Here is a 22,262-nt window from a genome sequence, read left to right as displayed (position 1 = left end):
ATGCAACTGATCTCCATTTGCATGGGTGCAGTGAAGTTAGCCACTTCTGTTTTTAGGAGCCCAAAGTTAGCTTTGGAAAAGTTTTTCATGGTGGTTACCTTTGCAGGGGGGGGGGGGGATGTTTATTTCCTAGGTGATTAGTTTGTGGTCAGATCTAACCAGGGAGGAGTTTGTTACTGGTGTAGAGCAGCAGTCACCCATGTTAGTAATGACCAGGTCAAGGATGTTGCTATCTCTAGTGGGGGTAAGGGTGAGCTGGTCCAGAACATTGGAATTAATGAATTCCAGGAAACGTTGGTTAAGTGTATTGGTACATGAGTAGTTTTCCCAGTTAATGGAGGGGTAGTTGAAGTTGTCCAGTATGAGAGTGTTAGTTTGGACCATAATATTCTCCAGGGTGCTTAGGAACATGGAGTGTGAGTCTTAGAACATGGTTGGGGATCTATAGCAGGCTACAACCTGAATCGCTGTCTTACCCAATGTTAGCTGCACCTGAAGTATCTCAGATGTGTTACGTTGGGCTACCAGTCTGGAGGTGTGTGCATCCTTTATGAATATGGAAACACCTTCGGTCCAAGTTCTGTGGCCGAAAGGTGTGGAATGAGTTATAGCCTGGTAGTGCAGGGGTGCTTTCTGCTGCCTTGAACCAGGTCTCTGTTATGGCAGAAATGTCAATGTTCTTCATTTTAAGGATTGTTTTGCGTGTGTGCATTTTGAGATGTAGACTTCTAGCATTGAGCAGCATTTGTTTGTAGCTGTTACAGTGGTAATTTGGCCTTTGGAACACCACCTGAAAAAGGCCCTATAGGGGTGAGCAAGAGCCTTGGCCAATATCCGGAAGCCCAGGGTGACAGATGCAGGCCATCTCTGGCAGAGGATCGATGCCTGTCATTCATGTCATCCCAGGCAGACAGATACTGGATCCCCTTAAAATGACACCAGAAACTTAGCCAGTTGTTGAAATTAATCATTTTCTGCTTGTACTGTGGTATCATTCTGGGTGATAGCAGGATGCTGCTCAGTGCTAGAGTCATACCTGCCTGGGCTACATAATCTGAGAGCTCCTCTATGTCTCTTTTCATGTAGTCCAGGGAGGTACGTCTCAGGTCATTTACACCCACATGTACAAAGACAGAGTCATATTTGCACCTTTGGTTTAAGGACCTGAGTGTGTGCGTTATGTGGCAAATCCTAGTGCCTGACAGGCAGCTGACTTTTACGTTCTCCCTATTCAACCTAATAAGTGGGACATCAGTGGCCTAACTATCAAGTCACCTATGACTAGTGTGTTGGGCATGCTGTTTTCCCTTAGGGGCTTTGGTTGAGTGGCACACTGTTTAGGAGAGTTGTGTCTCATGATTAGTGTTGTGTTGTGGTGGTCGAGTGAGTTTCTGCCTTGGAGGTCTCTGCTGTTTGGGTAGATTTTTATTGAGAGCCTCCGCAAAGGTGGATGTGCGGTTTGTGTTTTTATGTAAAGAAAGTGCTGGTGTGTGTTCTGGAGGGCTATGTGTTTCATGTGGTGTGGTGCAAGTGTTGACCTTCTCCTCTTGACCAGCTATTCCGGTCTTGGCTGGAGAGTGCATGGCTTCCAGTTTGGATATATAAATGCAGCTCTCACAAGTGTGGGTGTTGGATGGTAAGAAGAGAGTATCAGTGCACATGACAAGCACCAAACAATGTCATCTTCCAGTGAGGGGGTAGGGCCCAGTAATATAGAAGAATCCCAGATCCCACAACAAGGGTGACAGTACCACCTCTACCCTCATGCCTAACAGGAATAAATCAGCCATAGTGCTCTCAAATCCCAAGGAAATGAACAGGCTAGTTGGGCAAGTGGGGGTGGCATGAAAGTCACTATAGAACTGAGGAAAAAATCATCTGTCACCATTTAGCGCAATTAGTCAGCTTTTCCAAATCCATCCTTTGACTATTCCATCCATCCTGCACTGCTACACCTAACTTTTTGGTACTGCTGAAGAAGATGATCCTGTTCTCTGCTCCATCAGACATATCTGAACCGAATACATAGAAGAGTATCAGACCCAGAACCTTCCCCCTGTGGTGCTTTGCTAGTCACATTCCTGATATTGTCCCTCTCATCACAACTGTCTCACTCTCTGCATTTAACAATGCAGCAATCCATTTTCCTCGCGTTGCTCCTATACTAATCTTCTCCATTATTCCTAACTGCCTTCTGTGTGGGTGCAGGTGGAATACATCTACCATGTCTTCCTCATCACATTCACCTGCAATCCAGGCATAAACATGAATCGGATATGTCTGACTGGTTTTTCTTACCAGGTACCCATGTTTCCTATAGTTTGCAACCAGCTTTCTCCCCCTCAAGATTTTCTCCTTGGCATTCCCTGCCACTGCTGTTAGACTAAAAGGCCTGGAGTTTCCTGGATGTTTCCTCATACCCCCCTCATAAGTGTGAGCTATTAAAAACTTTGGGCAGTTGATTTGCTAGCACACACGGGAGACTTGTGACAATCCTGAGTGACAGTCCATCATGTCCATTTGCTTTATCTCAGTTTAGGAAAGGTAGTTGTCTCACATCCTCCCCTTCTACATTCTTGTCTCTGACTTGTACTACCACCACTCTGCCTTACCTCCATCCCAGTATGATTCCTTCTGCTTGCCATTTTTGTAAAGACTGAAGTATTTGTTTTGTGCCTCTGTTTTTTCCCAGTCTTTAATGATCTCCTTCTCATCTTTCTGCTGTTTACCTAAAGAAGGCATTCCCCTTCTTAACTCATTTCTGGCAATGTCCTCTCTGCTTATGGCCCATGATTCTGTGATATCAGCAATGCCCTTCCACCAACCCCTTCTGAATCACTTCTTGATGCTTCCTCATTTTTTAACTCAAATACTTGCATTGCATACTACAAATTACTTAATATTAGTTAAAGGTGGTATAGGAAGCTTTTTTGTGTGTGTGTGTGTGTGTGTGTGTGTGTGTGTGTGTGTGTGTGTGCGTGTGTGTGTGTGTGTGTGTGTGTGTGTGTGTGCGTGCGTGCGTGCGTGTGTGTGTGTGTGTGTGTAGGGAAGGCTGTTGCAATTTCTTACCGTTAATACATTTATTTGGAAGACAATATTTGTGGTAAATAGTGTTCATATTAATAAACTTATTAACTTGACATTTGCAGAACTGAACCACAGCCTTTCTACATGCATTAGCAATTGCAAGTTACAGTGAAATGTTGTACCCTGCCCCCGGGTTTTTCATTCCTTTAGCTATTATCACTAGTTCTCTGAATGGATGCTATAATTTATATGCTAGTATTTTATCAAATGTTATCCACTTATAGTTACATTTAGTGCCAGTAAGTTTAGTGTCTGCACTAAGTCATGAATGTTTCTCATTTTAGGGTGAGCCGACTGAAAAGGATTATGCTGATGTGTTAAAACAGTCTCATGAGGTAAGGACTTGTCACCTTTCTGCTTTCAGCAATTAAGCTGCTTTTTTATTTTTGCAACTTCTGTGGTCCCAAAGGAGTATTAAAACTATCCATGGGATTCAATCATACTAACACTAAGTGTATACCGTTTTGAGTGAAGAAACAACACAAGTGTAACTCAGACTTTCTCCCTCCTAATTTTTGTTTTCCTTCTGATTTTGTTGCAGCCTTAAATGTAAAGGAGGATTCATAAGGGTTACCACAAAGTGTAGACTACATGTAAACTTGATCTGAGCTTTCTGAGTGACTAGAAAGCACAAAAATATGGTAGGGATGTTCTTGAATACAAATTTTGTACACTTAGCATGGGTGTTAATGAATATGGCCTTATGTGGTCACTGTTTACCTGGCCTAATGTATACCCTTTGCATACTAGCAGATCAGTTCCAGACCAGCTACATTAAAAAAGAAAATTAATTATGTAATTAAAGCATTGAAAGTGTATAACCTTGGTGACTGGTACATACTTACAATAAGAAAAATAAGCTTTGCATTAAGTAAGAGTTTCAGCTTATTAGTTATGTAGAAACACTGTCAAATTAGGATGGTGATGTAGACTTGTTATGCCATCAAAGTATGTGACCAGCACATGCCAATAATTTCACCAGTGTACACAGCCCATGATGGCACATGCAAAACTGCAATGACTAGAATGTGAAGTCAGTGACTAGCAAACACCATTACTTTCACAACTGCACAGTTAGTAGCTTGCGCATTGTCCCCCAGTGTACACTGTGACTAGCACAAATAACTGCAGTCACTATGGGCAGCACACACGGTTATTGCCCCCAGTGGACATACTTAGTATCTTGCACACACTGTTACAGTGACCAGCATACTGGCCATGACTAGACTCACAACTACTGCCATCAGTGCATGCAGTCAGTGACTGACACACACACACATACACACACAGTTACAGTGACTAGTACATGCTGTCAATGTCAAAAATGCACAATTACTGTCACCAGTGCGCACTGCTAGTGACTTGCATATGAGAGTACAGTGACTAGGCTACGTTGTCAGTAACTAGGACAGGCAGTTACTGATTTAATTTCACACAGTTACAGTGAGTAGTGCATGCTGTCAGTCTATCATGCCCACTTTTATCACTTATACACACATACCTGTAGTGACCAGTGCAGTCAATGATTAGGGCTCACAATTACTGCAATCAGTCCACATAATCAGGGTGGTTCAATCCTCATTTCTAGTCACTGCCTATGTAGAGCTACATGTTCTCCCCATATGTCCTTGGGCTTTTTCTGGTTTCTCCGGTTTCTCCCCACCTCCAAAAAACATGCTGGCTGACTGGTTACGTTTTTATGTACATATTGTGGTATTTTCATGACACACTGGATCCAGAAGTAAATGCAATGCAGATTTGTTTGGCTCATAAATCCAGGATGACAAATAAAGTAAAGGAAAATACATTCTATCAACAAAAAAATGTAATGTCTCGATACGATTTGTCCATCATTTAAAAAGTCCAGCATATAACAAATTTCTGGCAGTTGGCACAGGTTGTTAAGGCTGTGAGCTGTAGTCCTGTGTACGTGGTTTGATTCCCTCAGCCCTCATCTGCTTACTGTGTAACCTTGAGTAAGTCACTTAATCAGACAGTGCTTAGGGCAACTGGAGATCTGAGCTAACTCCTCAGTGGTCCCATGGACTACAAGCCGGGGCAAGCCTGTTACTTAACTATGAAACTAAGGTTGCACACTGTGATTGATCCTAGCCTTCATTCCTAGCATCGTACTGCAGGGTTAGGAGTCTGTATTTCCCTTAGACCTTTCCCATCCTAAGTAATTGGAAACATCTTTCCTTCTTGAGAATCCTATTTGGGCATAAGGACGCACGTCCGACTGAGGCACCATATTCTCCACTTGGGCACTCGACACTGAGCCTCCCTCTTGAGGCTGTACTGAATCTGATACACAGGACAAGGAGTTTTCCTCTTGAGACCCTTACAAGTGTGCCATAGTTTAGAAAAGCCACTCTTTTATATGAGAACAAAATCATGATTTGTTTCCCATCCACAAGTCTAATAGCATTAGAAATGCCTGAGTAAAGGACCTAAACCTCATTTACAACATAAATAGAACACGTTGAAGGGGCAGATATGTATCTCAGAGACTGCCCATATAGGCTTCCTAATCCATGTGAAGCAGCGTTCGCCCCTGACCCTATTCAAAGGCAACCTGAACCAATGGGTGAGGAATCAGAAATTTACCTCTGGACTGGCATCTGTGCTCTGTTGGGTAGATGCAGCTTGTAAATGCTCTGCTACATAAACTTCACTAGATGTCCCTGTGTAACTTACCCTGTCATTTGCAAATGGGAAAACATAGTTAAGCTTAAAATGGCTTCCTAGGGCCATTAGCCTAGTAATCACCAGTGGACCTATGAACATATAATTATGTATTAACCAAATATGAAGGAAATTCTTTTCTATTTGACATAGCATTAACATTATTTTCATAAAAATCACATTACACAGTGGTAAGAATATTTAAAATATAGTGTTTCCATTTTTGCAATGTTAACATCACATACAGCATTCAGTACCCCAAAATGCTACAATAATGTTGCATTTCCTTTTGCCTTTGTAGTGCAGGTCATAGGTGAAACAGGTTCATGAACCAGTTCATTTAACCAAACATAATTTGGTAAAGAAAGAAAAGAAGAAGCAAAAATGGCACAGTATGAGTTTGTGCTGTGATGGTAAAGGCGAAAGCAAGAGAACTTGAATATGGAAAAACTTTATCTAGCTGATAAAGCAAATGCCACTCTAAATATTTATCCAGGCAAGTGGAAATTAAGTCTTCCTTAAATGCCTGCCAGTTTACCATATAGTCTGATAATCACAAAGTATCTAGCTGAACCTAAAATGCCCCAAATGTTCAGTAAGCTTAATAGTCGACTGAAGAGCATTCCTACAACTACTCAGTGACTGGGCCGTTTGTACCCAACTGAATGACCTGGAATCTGCTCTTAGAAATCTGTAAAAATTGTGTGTCCATCCAAAACAGATGCATGCAGACGGTATCCAATGAAATAATGAGCAGCAAAGGACTAATACAATTAGACAGTGATCACAGAAGTGAGACAACAGCACGAGTAATTCATACCTAATGATTTATTCATAAACCTCCTAAGTTCGATCGGGTATTTCTAATGCTGTTAGACTTGTGGATGTGAGACAAGTTATGCTTTTTACACTACTGGAGCAATTTACCCTGAAGTAATTTGGAGCCATAAGAAAAGAAAAAAACAGTGCCAACAACTAATTCAGTGAAGCATGCATTGTATTTATTGTTTGGTAACAGGTGTATGAACTGATCCCAACATTACTTTTTCTGCCATGACATAGGTAGGAAGCAAACAAACTGTATAACCACAAAAATACTATAACAGAAAAGGAGGTAAATACAAGTGATACACACAAAATAACCACAGAAACAGTAACATAACAGTAAGGCAGTAAACCGCAGGTAAGAAGTATATACATGGAAACAAAGATGAGTGTTTTAAAAATTAAAGTACACTAGTACAAGCCTGACCGAAGCAAGTATTATTATGCCTATTCTGAAAGTTACTGGTATGAAACAGAATTCTTAGATTTTGATCAGACAATGTATGACAATATCAATGTAATAATGAAGTGACTAGTCTAATATTTGCATATGTTTATATTACTGTAACGTACAATAAAATGTAATTTAATAAAAAAATAAAATGCTGTACAAAAATTACTATGGGATACTCTACTAAACCAATATTCTCTGGTACAATTACAGAGCAGACAGAATGTAAATGCTGTACACAAGATGATTATAAAGTTGTGTGTCAAAACAGGAGATCGTCATTTGCCGTCGGTAATAACAGTGCAGTTGTTCAGTACAAGCTGTACAAAAGGATAACTAATATCATAATGGTATATGAGTCGGTGTGCCTTTGTACAAACCAATTGGTTCCAAGTACTATTAAAACTGTTAGGCTACATAAACTCAGTGTGGCAAGGAAGTGCAGATAAGTAAATAATTCCTATTTTCTTGAATAAGTCAGCAAATGTTTATTATGAGTCTCTGTGGCCATACCATTCACTCATTCCCGCTTATAATAAAAGTCCTTTGTATAGTCCGAATTACATATTCCTAGAAAATAAACACGAATAAACTCAAAGCTTCCCATCTACCTTTAAAAGAGAGGCACTTTAAGCAGTGCAGCCTCATGTACTAATAACACACTTGAATGTATTACACAGGACATTAAGCCATGCATTCTAATTATGGTTCAGATTACCTGCTCCCTGGTTTCACACCACTCCCAATCTACCGGTTTCATACTAGCTTTTAAAAAGGCAATGGATTAAATAAATACATTTGCTGCAGTGAGGCGCCAATTAAAGGGAAGTTGCAGTAAGCACAGGAAGAGGGCTCTGGGTACAAGGTACAGCTGAGTGTAGAAAGCATAAATTCAATTATCCAGAGAGATTATAGCTAAGAAACCTATTACAGCATACATGCTGGAATTTTTATTAAGTTACCAGACCTTACTTCAAGTTCATGTCAGACTTTACTTGTTTCAGAAAGGATAAGGGTGGGATGGAATGGATGAGACACTGCAAATAACTTGGACACATTGACAACAAAAGGAAAGAAACCAGTGGAAACTGCACTATGGCTCACACTTTAATTACTGAGCCTGCATTTGTACTGGAATTACATAGAGGTGTCTTGTACAGGGATGAGCCAGGATAAGCCATTTGGAGACCACCAGCAGCACCAAGTTACAAACAGGGAGGATTACTCAAGGTGAGGAACAAGATGTTTTAACATATACAGTGTGTGCTTGCAGTTAATTTGGCTATGAACAAGGCATTTAAGACAAAAAGGGAGGATTACTCCTGGAAAGGAACAAGACGTTTGACATATACTGAGTGTGCTGGTAGTTAATTTTGGCTACAATCAAGACATCTAAGACCTTGCAGAAGTCAGTTCCAGGGGCTTCCTTTCTATGAAGCAATACCAGATCTCAAATTCATAAAGACAGACAGTGCTGCAAATGTCAAGGTGGGTCACTATCTGCAGTCATAGCACCATTTAAAACAATTAGTAGTATGTATATCTAAGCATTTCCCTAAGACTCCACTAAAAATGAGGGTTTATAGTTTGACATTCCCATTCAGCAAATGTAAATGAATAAACAAACATACATCTAATTGGCTGAAGCCATGTGCAATTGTATTTAATTGCACATGGACTCAGTAGGATTTGCATATGTTGTTATGGCCACTCTGCATCAGTGAGTAGTAAAATATGTATCCATAGACCAAAAGTACATTTTATTTATTTATTTATTTATCCTTTTTTGACAGGGTTAGTCTCACTAGGCTAATAGCCTCTTATTAGGGGAGACCAAAGGTGGTATATATACTAATAGGGAAAATTTGGCCAGGGCATCACAGAACTTTCCCTACTCCTTTCAGTAAGTACCATGGGATCTTTTACATCCACCTAAAGTACTACCAACTCAGGCAGATGGGGCCCTTGTTTAATGTCTCATCTGAAGTATGACACACACAGGCGTGCAGCCCCATCTTTATGCTGCATTGCAATGTCAGCAATCCATCTACCTGGTATGGAAATAGAAATCACAGCCTTATAGGTTCATAGATGTTTACTAGGCTAATGACCACAATGGCCTTTTTAAACCTAGCCATGCAACCCAAATCTCTGACAAGTTCTGGTACCCTTGATAAGTGTAAGCAGGGGCCTGGGAGATAAAACATTTACAAGAAGGGGCCTGGGAGATGAAACATTTACAGGCTGCCAGTATCCATTGGAGGTATAGTTGCCAAACTAGATATGAATTTCCTTTTCCCCATCCAATTGTCCAGGTAACACTTGAATTGGGTTAGGGAGGAACTCAGTTTCAAATAGATGGGGAGCCTGTTCCAGAGAAGGGGTAGAGTCTCCAGGAAATAATGACATTATGCTTCTTCTATTGCCAGGAGCAAAACAGAAGCACTAATCCCAAGATGACTACTGAGAGGCAGAATGCGGGCTCTTCAGTAATTAGTAGTCTTGAAGTAGTCGCTACAGATTTTAAAGTTAGATGGAAAAATGGGTTAATATCCTAAGAGCTGCAGTGTGCACTAAGCAGTTAGATATGAAAAAAGACAAACTTGGAACCAAAACACGAATATAGACAAACCAAGCAATAGTTTAAGTATGGCATTTAATGTTGTGTATTAGTTCTGACATTATGCTTCTTCTATTACCAAGAGCAAAACAGAAGCACTAATCCCAAGATGACTACTGAGAGGCAGAATGCGGGCTCTTCAGTAATTAGTAGTCTTGAAGTAGTTGCTACAGATTTTAAAGTTAGATGGAAAAATGGGTTAATATCCTAAGAGCTGCAGTGTGCACTAAGCAGTTAGATATGAAAAAAGACAAACTTGGAACCAAAACACGAATATAGACAAACCAAGCAATAGTTTAAGTATGGCATTTAATATTGTGTATTAGTTCTGAAGATGTTCTGAAATAATTAAAAATGGAAGCACTTAACTGAATTTTAATAAACATTTTTGCTGACTCTTATCTGGTAATTCATCCATTGCCTTTACTAGAAATGGTTCTAGATATGAAAGAGGGGGTAACTTGAGCTTTAGCCACTGAAGTAGAGATCCACTAATTTTAAAAGACCATGATAGATGGGACGGGGATGGGCACTTTGTATTCTGGTTCTATGGAATACAGCGGGGTGGCCGATAAATTTAAATAGTTGAAGAGGAGTGATTTCACAAAATTATAATTTTGTGCTTACAATAGCCAATGAAAGAAAAGAGCGAAGGAGATATATGTTCAAATTAAGATAAAGGCAGGAAATTAGAAAGACAGTTCAATTTAAAAACACATTAGCACCATGGTGGGAGGGTGTAGAAAACTTCTGTTTAAAGAAAATAAATCACAATATACAAAACAGAAGGAAGTAGTGAAGCAGTACATTATACAAGAAAACATAATTAATCTTTCCCTCACAACAAGTTATAACAGAATCTGGGTGAACTTTTCCAGTAAAACTTTGAAATGTTTTATTTTACTCCTTAAATAGAAGCACTGTGGTGGTGGTGCTGTGGTAGCGTTGTCGCCTCACAGCAAGACGTTGACCCGTTCGATTCTCAGCTAGAGCGTCTTCTGTGAGGAGGCATCCATGAATGCGCGTACCTTCGTTGAAGGTTGTGCATTAGGGCTGACAACTCAACACGTAAAAATCCACTGCCAATCATTAGCGGACTGGAGTTCCACTGTGGCGACCCCTAACCGGGAAAAGCCGAAAGACACAACAACAACAACTTCCTAGCTCCACTCTCAGTTCACAGGTAATTAACCTTAATTGATAATTTTCATTTTATAAATAAGGTGTTTAATTCATGTGATGTTTTAGTTGTGATACAGAAGGAGTTGTTTATGTATTAAAATGTGAATGCAATTTGTTTTATGTGGGTGAAACTAAATGGACTTTTAGAATTAGGTTCCAAGAACATCTAAGGGACATTCAAAACAAGAAAATAGAAAGTCCCTTGGCAATGCATTTTGATACATGTCATTATGGTAATAATAGTGGTTTAAGAGACAGTATTTTAAAGAGTGTGAAAGGTTCCCCAGGTATGTCTTTAAAAAGTATGCTGCTTTACAGGGAAGCAGTTATTATTTTAAAATTTGGAGCATTGTTCCCTAAAGGTCTTACTAAGTAATTGAGTTGGAAATTGTTATAGTAATTGTACTCAGCTGTGTTAATTGATGTTGATTGGTATAAAAGTATGCATTGTGGGTACATTTCCTCTAACTCTATCAAAGGCTTTATGTCCGTGGCACTAGAGGAGTGAGAAGTTACTTTTAATAAATCTTTTGGATCTGTTGGCTATGTTGTTTTTTTTTATTTTTGGAGTCTGTTTATTGATCGTTGAGTATATTCATGGCCAGTGATCCTGCCTTCCAGATCCCTAGGATTTTTAGGGAAGAAAGCAGTGAAAATATGCAGAGAAGGATGGGACATTATATTTCACAAGTCAGTGATTGATCAAAAAGAATAAATGCTTCAAATATACAGAGGACTAGTGAACCCTCTAAGGTATGGGAGAGATTGCTGGAAGAGGGTTGACATAAACGGACTGTTAATCCTTTTTTGTCTGTTGGACAGAGCTATAATTTATCACTCTCTCCTGAACTACAAGGTACTGTGAGCAAATTAGAACATTTATTATTTAAGGAAAATGCTGCACATTATAACATTATCAGTTTGCAGAGATACTTGGAGCTAGATATATTCCTCAGGGTTTGAGAACCTTCAAAAACCCCTCAGCTCCTTTTGACCCTGCAGACAGTGATGATTTAGTGTTTGAAAAAAGATGGATAGAAGCTGCACATCGTGGTGTGACAGAATGGGTAGCTATCCTAATAGAACGGGATCAGATTAAACAGCAAAAAATTAAGGAAGAGATTTCTGCTACTTGTGCCGCTTTGTGCTAGCAGCTCAGTGTGCCACGGTTTGAGCAAGCATTAGGAAGCATTAATGATAAACTGCAAACCTGGAGTATAGAACTGATTGACAGAAAGTTCAACAAGTTGCATAGGGATTTGCATTACTGTATAATGGTTCCGCCTTCAAAGTTAAAACCAATAAAATCCACCAATTTGGTGGTTGGGGGGGGGGGTTCCTATACAACAGGAATGGAAAAGAAATGCCATGGCATTTCTTTTGCTTCTTCTTAGGTCACTGATGTTTCAGCTGAACAGCTAAGGAAATGCTTATCCTCCACTACCTCAAGCACAACAGAATAATTATTTGGAGGGTAATTTTCGTGGCAACAAGAACACAGAATACGCAATATGGAAATGCGGACAACCAGACACAGTTTGAGAGACGCAGTAACAGCAGTAAGGAAAGAAGAGGAAATTGTATTAATTTCAAAAAGACTTGAGACTGTCAGCAGTAATAATGGTTATGTTCTTAATTTATCTGGAATTTCATTAACTGATGTTGAAATCTCAGTTTTGAATTGTGGTTTAAAATATATCCCGACTGTTATGCCTAGATTATATGTACTACAAACGAATATGTTTCATTTTAGTAGGAAGTTGCATTTGATATGATATTTTGCAAATTATGATTTTTCAAATGTTCCAACCTATGAGTTAAGGGATGATTCTGAACATGAAAGTACAGATACCTTTGTTTCCTGTAACTCATATGAATTAGAAGGTGAGGAAAATGCATATTGTCTGCTAAATACTACTAATATTCTGCATAAAAGTAAATATATTCCTCCCTTTACTAATGAGACAATCAGGCAATTCTTTCTATGGTGAATTTTTCATTAGAAAAAGCTTTTATGGAATTTATGAGAGAAAAGAAAAGAAAAGAGGGGAAGTTAAATATAACTTAACAAAAAATGAATGAGTGGCATTAAACAAATGCATGAGAGAAGGGATGTTACTTTTACATCTTCTGATAAAGGTAGCAAAATTGTAGTGATGAGTTGTTCTCAGTATTTAAAAATGTGTTATGAAAATCTTAATAATCAGGAGATGTATAGAGAAGTTAATTGGGTGGATTATGAACCATCACTTATGAATTTTGAAAATTTGATACATAAGGGGTACAGGTTGGGGTATTTCTCTTTGAATGATTTGGAGACAAAGTTCTCCATGCAGGACTGTACTATGGCAAGTTTGTATCGCCTTCCTAAAGTGCATAAAAGTTTGTTGGACCCTCACAGTCACTGTATTGTATCTGCCTGTAACTATTTTTTGCATAATGTGAGCATTTTGCTACATGATCAGTTATTACCATTAGTTGAGAAATTACCTTCCTATATAAAGGACATCTTTGATTTTTTGGAAAAAGTTAGATATGTTAAATGGACAAGTTTTAAATATTGGACAGTTATAGATGTAAAAAGTCTATATACTAGTATTCAACATCAGTTTGGGTTAGAAGCCTTCAGATATTTTTGGGGGATAGTCCATTGTCACATTATCTAATTGATTTAGTGTATTTTAGTCTTACCAATAACTTTTTCAAATTTAGCGGCACATTGTACCACTAGATTAAAGGCACGGCCATGGGAGCATCATTTGCCCCCATGTATGCCAATTTATTTATGGGTGGAGTATCTATAAAATAGATTTTTTCAGCAACAAGGTTAAACTATTTCTGGCTCCGTAAAGTCTGCTCTTCAATTTTTCCCTTAGAACTTCTCTACTTGCAATCTAAACAGTCTATTCTCTATCTCAATAGCTCAGCACTTACTCCTAAAGCATTTTTATATAGGTAAAGTACTTGTATACTAAACAAAGTACTTCATTAGCCTAGAATCCCCTTGAGTACCCATTTCCCTATAGGTCCCTTCTGACTCAGTTACACAGCAAACTTTTTCACTTTTTCTAGCATGTCGAAGGGTCAGTTGCTAGCGTCCTCTCCTGTTCAGCTGGTGAATCTGGGCATCTTGAGGCAATGTTACAATTGCCTCATGTACACAGACAACCCACTCCTTCTCCCACAAAACACAAATACATGTGAGAGATGCAACTATATAGCCAAACTGGAGGCTGAGCTCTCTCAACTCAGGACTGGCAAGACCAGACAGGAGGAGAAGGAAACCACACACACCACAAACCCAGTTTCACATAGAACTATCACAACTGCAAAACAAACACATAAACACACAAAGACATACTCGGAGGCACTGATCACAAATCTACCAAAACTACAGAGGCCTCCAAAGCAGACACCCAAGCAACTGCCACCTCAAGACATAAGACATGCAACACATAGTTCTCAAAGTCAGTGTGCTAAACAGTCACAGCCCTTAAGGCCAAACACAATGCCAGACACACTTGTTATAGGTGACTCCATAGTCAGACACACTGACGTCCCACTCACCAGACTGAACAAGGAAAAGATCACAGTAAGCTGCCTGTCAGGCGCTAGAATCCACCACATAACACAAGCACTCAGGTCACTCCACAGCAAGTACAAGTATGACTCAGTCATTGTCCATGCCGGTGTGAGCGACGTGAGACGTACCTCCCTGGACTACATGAAAAGAGACATAGAGGAGCTCTCAGATTATGTGGCCCAGGCCGGTATGACCCTGACCCTGAGCAGTATCCTACCCTCACCAAGAATGATGCCACAATACAGAGACAAAATGATCAGCTTTAATAATTGGCTTAATTACTGGTGTCATTCTAAGGGGATCCAATGTCTGTCTGCCTGGGATGACATGCTTGACAAGCCACGCTGCTGCAAGGGACGGCTTGCACCTGTCACCCCTGGGCTTCCGGATATTGGCAAAGGCTCTTGCCACCCCATAGTGCCTTTTTAGGCAAGGCTCAAATGATAAACCTACTGCCCTAGAAAACAAAAATGGAGAAAAACTAAGGGTAATACTGCTCAATGCCAGAAGTCTAAACCTCAAGATGCACGCCTCGAAGCCCTCCTCAGTATGGAGAACATCGATGTCTGTGCTGTGACTGAAACCTGGTTCAAGGCTCCTGAGAGCACCCCAGCACTATCAGGTTATACCTCATATCATGTGTTCCGCCCCAAAATCCGGACCGAACCACAAAAGGAGGGGAGTATCAATATTCATAAAGGATACCCACACCTCCAGGTTAGTGGCAACGCAAGCATCGGAGACCATCCAGGTGCAATTAACCATAGGTAAAACTGCCCTACAGTTTGTAACATGCTACAGACCACCTTCTCAAACTCAGGAAACCCACACAGCCTTCCTGAAGACACTGGAGAGTATGAATGTCTCTCCAAACACCATCATATTGGGTGACTTCAACTACCCAAACATAGACTGGGAACATTACTCAAGCCCCAACACCCTAGCCCAAAGGTTCCTTGAGTTCATAAACTCAAATGCTATGGAACAACTAGTCACCATTCCCACAAGAGGAGAAAATATACTAGACCTGATCATCACAAACATGGGGACAAAATGCTCCACACTGGAAGTATATCCCTCATTGATGAGATCAGACCATAAATTAATCTCACTGGAGATCCACATCCGCCCCCACCCCCAGCAAAAAGACCACAGTGAAGAACTTCTCAAAAGCAAACTTCACACTTCTTAAGACTGGAGTGGTATCCTTCAAGGCCCCGAGCCAGTGGAAACCACAACCCACGCTGCTGAAACCCTTACAAATGCCTTCTCGAGCACCTCCAGGAATGTATGGATCAAGCAATCCTTAATAAAATCAAGACCCTTTCCACCAAAGGCAGGCCCGGTCTGGTGGACCCCAGCCATAAACAAACTCTACAACAAGAGGAGAAAGCTACTACATGACAGAGCAAAATCCCTAAAAGGGAAGGCATCTCTGATCAATACTAGCAAAAAACTACGATCACTCATAAAATCATCCAAGGCCAACTTTGAGAGAAAAATCGCTAATGACACAAAAGACAATCATAAAGCCTTCTTTAGCTATGTTAGAAACCTGGGTGGAAACTCCCAGACATGCTCAGAATTAGTCCAAAATGATAAAAAAATCACTGAACCCACAGACATTGCAAACATACTGGCAGACAGGTTCAGTGCAAATTTCTCCCTCTCCCAAAAGGAGAAATATCTATCCCACCAGAGTCTAGCCTCCCAAACATCTCAGATGCCCAGGTGAGAGCTGCTCTCTAAAGCAAAAACACAGCATCAATGGGACCGGACGGTGTCCCCGGCTGTGTGCTACACGAACTCAATGAGGAACTAAACCCACACATAAGGCTGCTGTTTAATCTTAGCCTTACTACAGGATACGTACCCAAAGAATGGCGTACGGCAACTCTGGTCCCACTCCACAAAGGCGGTGCTTCTACGGACCCTGGAAATTACCACCCCATAAGCTTGACGAGCCTTGTCTGCAAAGCTATGGAGAGGATCATAATGGAACTCATAAATAAAGACATTGGGGACCTACAGACACTGGATCCTACCCAATTTGGCTTTGTCAAGAGCAGATCCTGCCTCTTGAACTTGGTCGACTTTTTCGAAACAGTCACTAAGGCCATTGATGAGGGTAAGGCAGTTCACACAGCCTACCTTGACCTAGCAAAAGCGTTCAACACAAAATCCCACTCGGGCATCATAGAAAAGCTCACCAGCTTAGATGTAAACCCATATGTCACAAGATGGGTTGCAAACTGGCTCAAGGACAGAACACACAGGGTTAGAGTTGCTGGTGCCATGTCAGACTCTAAGCCGGTTACAAGCGGTGTCCCACAGGGCTCAGTCCTGGGCCCCCTCTTGTTCGGCATTTATTTTTCTGAAGTGCAGGCAAACATAGGGGGATTGTGGCTGACAAAATTTGCAGATGACTGCAAACTGGGCACCATAATTGACACTCCATCAGACACAGACATCCTCCAGAGAGGTCTCATAGAAATGGATAACTGGTGCCAGAGCCATGGCCTTAAGCTATGTGCCAAAAAATGTATAGTCATACCCTTTGGGAAAAACAAGGTAACCCCTAATTACCACATAGGTGGTAATCCATTAAACACGGAAGAAGTTATCAGGGACCTGGGGACCCAAGTTGACAGTAACCTCTCTTTTGACACTCACATTGCCAAAGTGGTTAGGAAGACCTTCTACATTGCCCACCTGATCATGAAGGGATTCACATCCAGATCAGGAGAGGTCATTGAACCCCTGTACTCTTCACTTATCAGACCAATGATTGAGTACAACGCCCCATTCGGAATGTACCTTACTCGACACCTGCAGCAGTTGGAAAGACCCCAAAAGTTCCTCACCAAAAGGATAAAGGGGCTCAAACATATGTCATACGATGCCCGACTGAAGAAACTCCAGCTCTATTCAGTCGCATACCATCTGCTCAGAGGTGATCTGTGCCTGACATACAAGGCCATGCCCAACCCGGAATTAATGGACATGCTCCACCTCAAAAAATCCAAATCCACCAGAGCCACGAGAGCAAGAGACTTAAACCTCAACACGGATATAAATAGGACGTGCTGGAGGGACAGATTCATCACCCAGAGACTCCCTACACTATGGAACAGAATCCCAGTCCATGTGAGGCAGAGTCCCTCACTGACTCTGTTCAAGAGAAATCTTGACGAGTGGATAGGAGATCGTAGGTTTACCCCGGGAATCATCTCTGTATCACTGCTGGACAGAGGCACAGCAAACTAATGGGTATAGTATTCTCATCCTAAGGGGTGGTGAAAGCCACACACACTCTGGCTAGGCTTATAAATGCCCTAGGGCAGATAGCCTAGTATGAACCTATGAACCTATGAACCTATGAATATGTCATAAAGTACTACCGTTTTATAGATGATTTAGTCTTTTTATGTGAAAGAGGGCAATCTTTGGTAGAGTCTTTTATTGGTGAACTTCACATGAATAGGTTTGGTTTAGCCTTTGATGGGCTACAATGTGGACAAAATGTTGTTTATTTGGATGTGGAATTAAGGGGTGACAATAGAGGGTCAAATAAAACTGGAATTCATAGGAAATTTGATAAAATTAACCATTATATGGCTGGTAGAAGTTGTCAACCCCCCACTTGATTAGTGCTCTGCCCTATAATGAGTTGCTAGGTACTAGTAGGTTGTGTAATGACAAAGATAATATTACAAAAACACAATAGTCTGCTGTGTAGGGTGTCTGGATCCAAAGATATACACAAAATGCTCTCAAAACTCAATTTAATAATCACTTAAAATTCAGTTAAGCGCTTTCATCTACATTATAGACTTCATCAGAACACATTTGTAAATTCCTTCCATGTTTAAATACTATCATAGGCCAATCAGCTCCACAAGGTAATCAGTCAATTAATTCTTAATCATATAAATACACATAGCTTAAAGTGCATTGTACTTTCAAGTCAAACAAGATACCTTATTTGATTAATTTACTATATAAATAAATAAATATACATTAAATAATTGCCCTAATGCAATATAAAAAACAACAAATACATATAATCACATTTTCCTAATATAAATATAATGATATTAAAGACCATTAAGAAATATTAAAAAGTTATTATCAAATATGTGCCATTCCACAAAGGAATTTATGCTTTTGCTACATCTATATATGATTAAGCCTTTAGTTCCAAAATAGGCTTAATGGATATACCATCATTTATTCCCGGATGTACTGTTGAATTTAATAATATTTTCTATCTAGTTTCTCTTTCACCTAATTTCTTACCAATGTTACCCCCCTGGGGTTAACAGGTATATGTTTTAATATAGCAAACTTAAACTCTTCACAACAAGGGCGTTTGACTAGGTGTCTATATAACGCATTAGCTCTATCTTTTTTCCTAATGCAATACAAGTGGTCATATATTCTATTCCTTGGACACCTGTCAGTTTTCCCCACATAAAAACAGGAACATTTTGTACATTTAGCTAAATAAACCACATGTTGTGTTCGACAATTCCCATTCTGAAACTTTAGTATAGTTTGACTAATGTCTTCCAGTTTTAAAGTAGCGTCTTCCATAATGGCAAAGCACCGGTTGCAGGTGTCCACATTTGTGGGTATCCCCCGCTCTTTTCCTATTTCTCCTATTATTTACCTTTATCTCAAATCATCTCAAATTTATTCTTGAGATTAAATCCTGCCTTGTGTACAAATGTAGGCTGCTCACCTAATAAATTATAAATATTTTCATCTGATTTCATAATATTCAAATTATCTGTAATTATATTTCGGATGTCCTTAGAATATGTACCGTATTGCAATATACATGCCCGTTGGAACTGGTTGTGATTGTCAAGGATATTAGTATTCATAGATTGTATATCCTCAATTCTATTTCCTAAAAGGGGTTTGTATTTTTTACCCCACTCATCCTTTACATATTTAATGGTGGTATCAATAAGGTTAGTGGGATATCCCCTTTTCCTAAACATACTCCCAATATAGTCAAGTTCCTTGACCATGTCTTTAAAATCTGAAGTTATTCTTGCTGCCCTAATACATTGTCCCTTTATAATGCTAGCCTTTTGACTATAGGGGTGGCAGCTGGAGTATTGTAAATATGCTTTGCTGAAGGTACTTTTTCTGTGTATTTTGGAACAAAACTGACCATTTTTATGGATATGTATGTATCAAGGTATGATATACCCTTTCTGTCACTATTATAAGTGAATTTCAAATAATCACTAGATGTATTTAAATAATCAAAAAACATCTAAAATTCATACATAGAACCATTCCATAGAATAAAAATGTCGTCCAAAAACTGGAAGTAACAGCTGATAAAACTGTACCATTTACTTTCAAATACACATTCCTCCTCCCAGTTTAACAAAACTAGGTTGGCAAAAATGGGTGCACAAGCTGCACCCATTGCAACACCATTACTTTGTCTATAATATTCACCTTCATAAAAAATGTTGTTGTGCTTTAAAACAATTTCCATAAACTCTAATGTTAACAGTACTCTGTTCCATGAAAAATCAGCGTACTTTTGTATACTATTCTTAAACCTTCTAAGGCCATCCTCCTTGGGAGTACAAGAAAAAATATAATATTACCTAAGAGTTAACTAAAAGTTGTGAAATGTTCAAATAAAGGGGATATGAAGTCCATTCTATCCAGGCAGCTTTTAATTGTTTATTTTTGAATCAACATTATGGTCCTTTAGCACCTGATAGAAATTATATTAGACTGTTCAAAAATATAAAGTGTGAGGGGAATGAATTAGCTCAGAAAGTATTTTTTGTGACAACGTACAATTTATTTGCTGAAAAGGATGGTAGACACTATTATGTACTATTAGAACTATTTATTACAAGATAAAAATCTTTATGAACTTCTGCCTCAAAGACCTATAGTTTCTTTTAAGAGAGGCAGAAGTGTTAGAGATATGATTGTACATGTTCGGTTTTTACCACCTATGCAGCCATTAGGTGCACAACTTCCTAATTTTGGGTTGAGACCATGTGGACAGTGTTCAATTTGCAAATTTACTGTACCAATTTTTATTTTATAAATAATACGGTGTTTAATCCATGTGATGTTTTTAGTTGTGATACAGAAGGAGTTGTTATGTATTAAAATGTGAATGCAATTTGTTTTATGTGGGTGAGACTAAACGTAGTTTCAGACTTAGGTTCCAAGAACATCTGAGGGACATTAAAAACAAGAAAATAGAAAATCCCTTGTCAATGCATTTTGATACATGTCATTATGGTAATAATAGTGGTTCAACAGGTAGTATTTTAGAGAGGGTGAAAGTTTCCCCAGGTATGTCTTTAAAAAGGCTGCTTTACAAGGAAGCAGTTTTTATTTTGAAATTTGGAACATTGTTCCCTAGAGGTCTTAATAAAGAATTGAATTGGAAATTGTTATTGTAATTGTGCTCAGTTGTGTTAATTAATGTTGATTGGTATAAAAGTATGCATTATGGGTACATTTCTTCTAACTCTATCAAAGGCTTTATGTCCAAGGCACTAGAGGACTGAGAAGATCCTTTTAATAAATCTTTTGGCTCTATTGGGTACGCTGTTTTTTATTTTTGTAGTCTGTTTGTTGGTTGTTGAGTAATTAACCTTACTTGACCTGTTCTAATTTCTGTCCAACTCACAAAATACACAACTGTGATCTCTTAGTTTAAATACGCAATTAAAAGCAGAATACAAGTAAAACACATTGTAAAGAAAATAAATTACTATATATAAAACAGAAGGCAATGAAGCAATACAAAATACAAGAAAGCAAAAACAAACTAACCTTTCCCTCACAGCAAGTTGTGACAGAATTTGGGTGAGCTTTTCAATTAAAGCCTTGAAATGTTTTATTTTACCCCTTAAATAGGATGCTTAGTTTATAGCTCCACCCTCAGTTCACAGGTAATTAACCTTAATTGACATGTTCTAATTTCTGTGTGACTCAGAGACACAGCTCTGGTCTCTTTCCTAGTTTAATTATGCAATTAAAAGCAAAATACAAGTAAAACACAGTGTAAAGAAAATAATTCACAATGTACAAAACAGAAGAAGATGGTGAAGCAATATAAAATACAACAAAACAAAACCAAATCTTCCCCTCACAGCAAGTTGTGACAGAGGTTTTTTGAACTTTCCAGAGCATCTGCTTGTGTTCTGACTGGAGTGCTTCTCAAACAATCTGCTAAGTATATTCCCTGGTACTTTAACTTTTCAGAGTTCTGCATCGTCTTAATTTTTTTGCCTGACTGAATTATGTTATATATTTGCTGACTTTGTTTACTGTTTTCTCATCTGTTCTGAAACTGGCTTTCTCCCTCTCACCTACCCTATTCCTGTGGTGTTTTTATAGTTGGTGGCTTTGCAGTTACCCGCCCCTACTATTAATTTGATCTGGGACACTCCTCCCAGTTTAATGTTCATTCTATCTGATACAGAGAGAACATTTGAGAAGGCCAACCCACTTAGGTTCGTAACCTTGAATTATCTTCTGCTCCTCCTTCCTCCCTTTGCACTTTACTGACAAAAAAATCTCTCTCCTTGTGTTCTGAGTGTGCTTCCCAGCTGATAAGTATATTTTTGCCACTTTTTAACTGCTCAGAGTTGAATTTAGTTCCTAGTACATTTTGAATAAATTGCATTTATTTAAACTGTAAAAAAGTAATGTCTTTCGGCTTTTCCCGGTTAGGGGTCGCCACAGTGGAGCTCCAGTCTGCTAATGATTGGCAATGGATTTGTATGGTGCTGAGTTGTCAGCGCGATGCCCAACCTTCAAAGAAG

The 22,262-nt window shown here is 39.3% G+C and overlaps 1 protein-coding gene across 2 annotated transcripts in view; it reads left to right on the top strand.

Moving 5' to 3' along the window:
* Window positions 1-22,262, top strand: part of PIP5KL1 (phosphatidylinositol-4-phosphate 5-kinase like 1) — an 823,238-nt gene that overhangs the window by 477,051 nt on the left and 323,925 nt on the right. For both annotated transcript variants that reach the window (XM_044065322.1, XM_044065321.1), the window contains one exon: window positions 3,372-3,422. In XM_044065322.1, the coding sequence (XP_043921257.1) occupies window positions 3,372-3,422 (51 nt within the window). The remainder of the gene's footprint in view (window positions 1-3,371; window positions 3,423-22,262) is intronic.

Source organism: Protopterus annectens, chromosome 3.part0 (genome assembly GCF_019279795.1).
Source record: "Protopterus annectens isolate FY-2018-M chromosome 3.part0, PAN1.0, whole genome shotgun sequence".
In the NCBI taxonomy this organism is placed as follows: domain Eukaryota; kingdom Metazoa; phylum Chordata; order Ceratodontiformes; family Protopteridae; genus Protopterus; species Protopterus annectens.
Note: the sequence above shows the minus strand (reverse complement) of the source record. Positions and strands in the feature narration are given on the sequence as shown.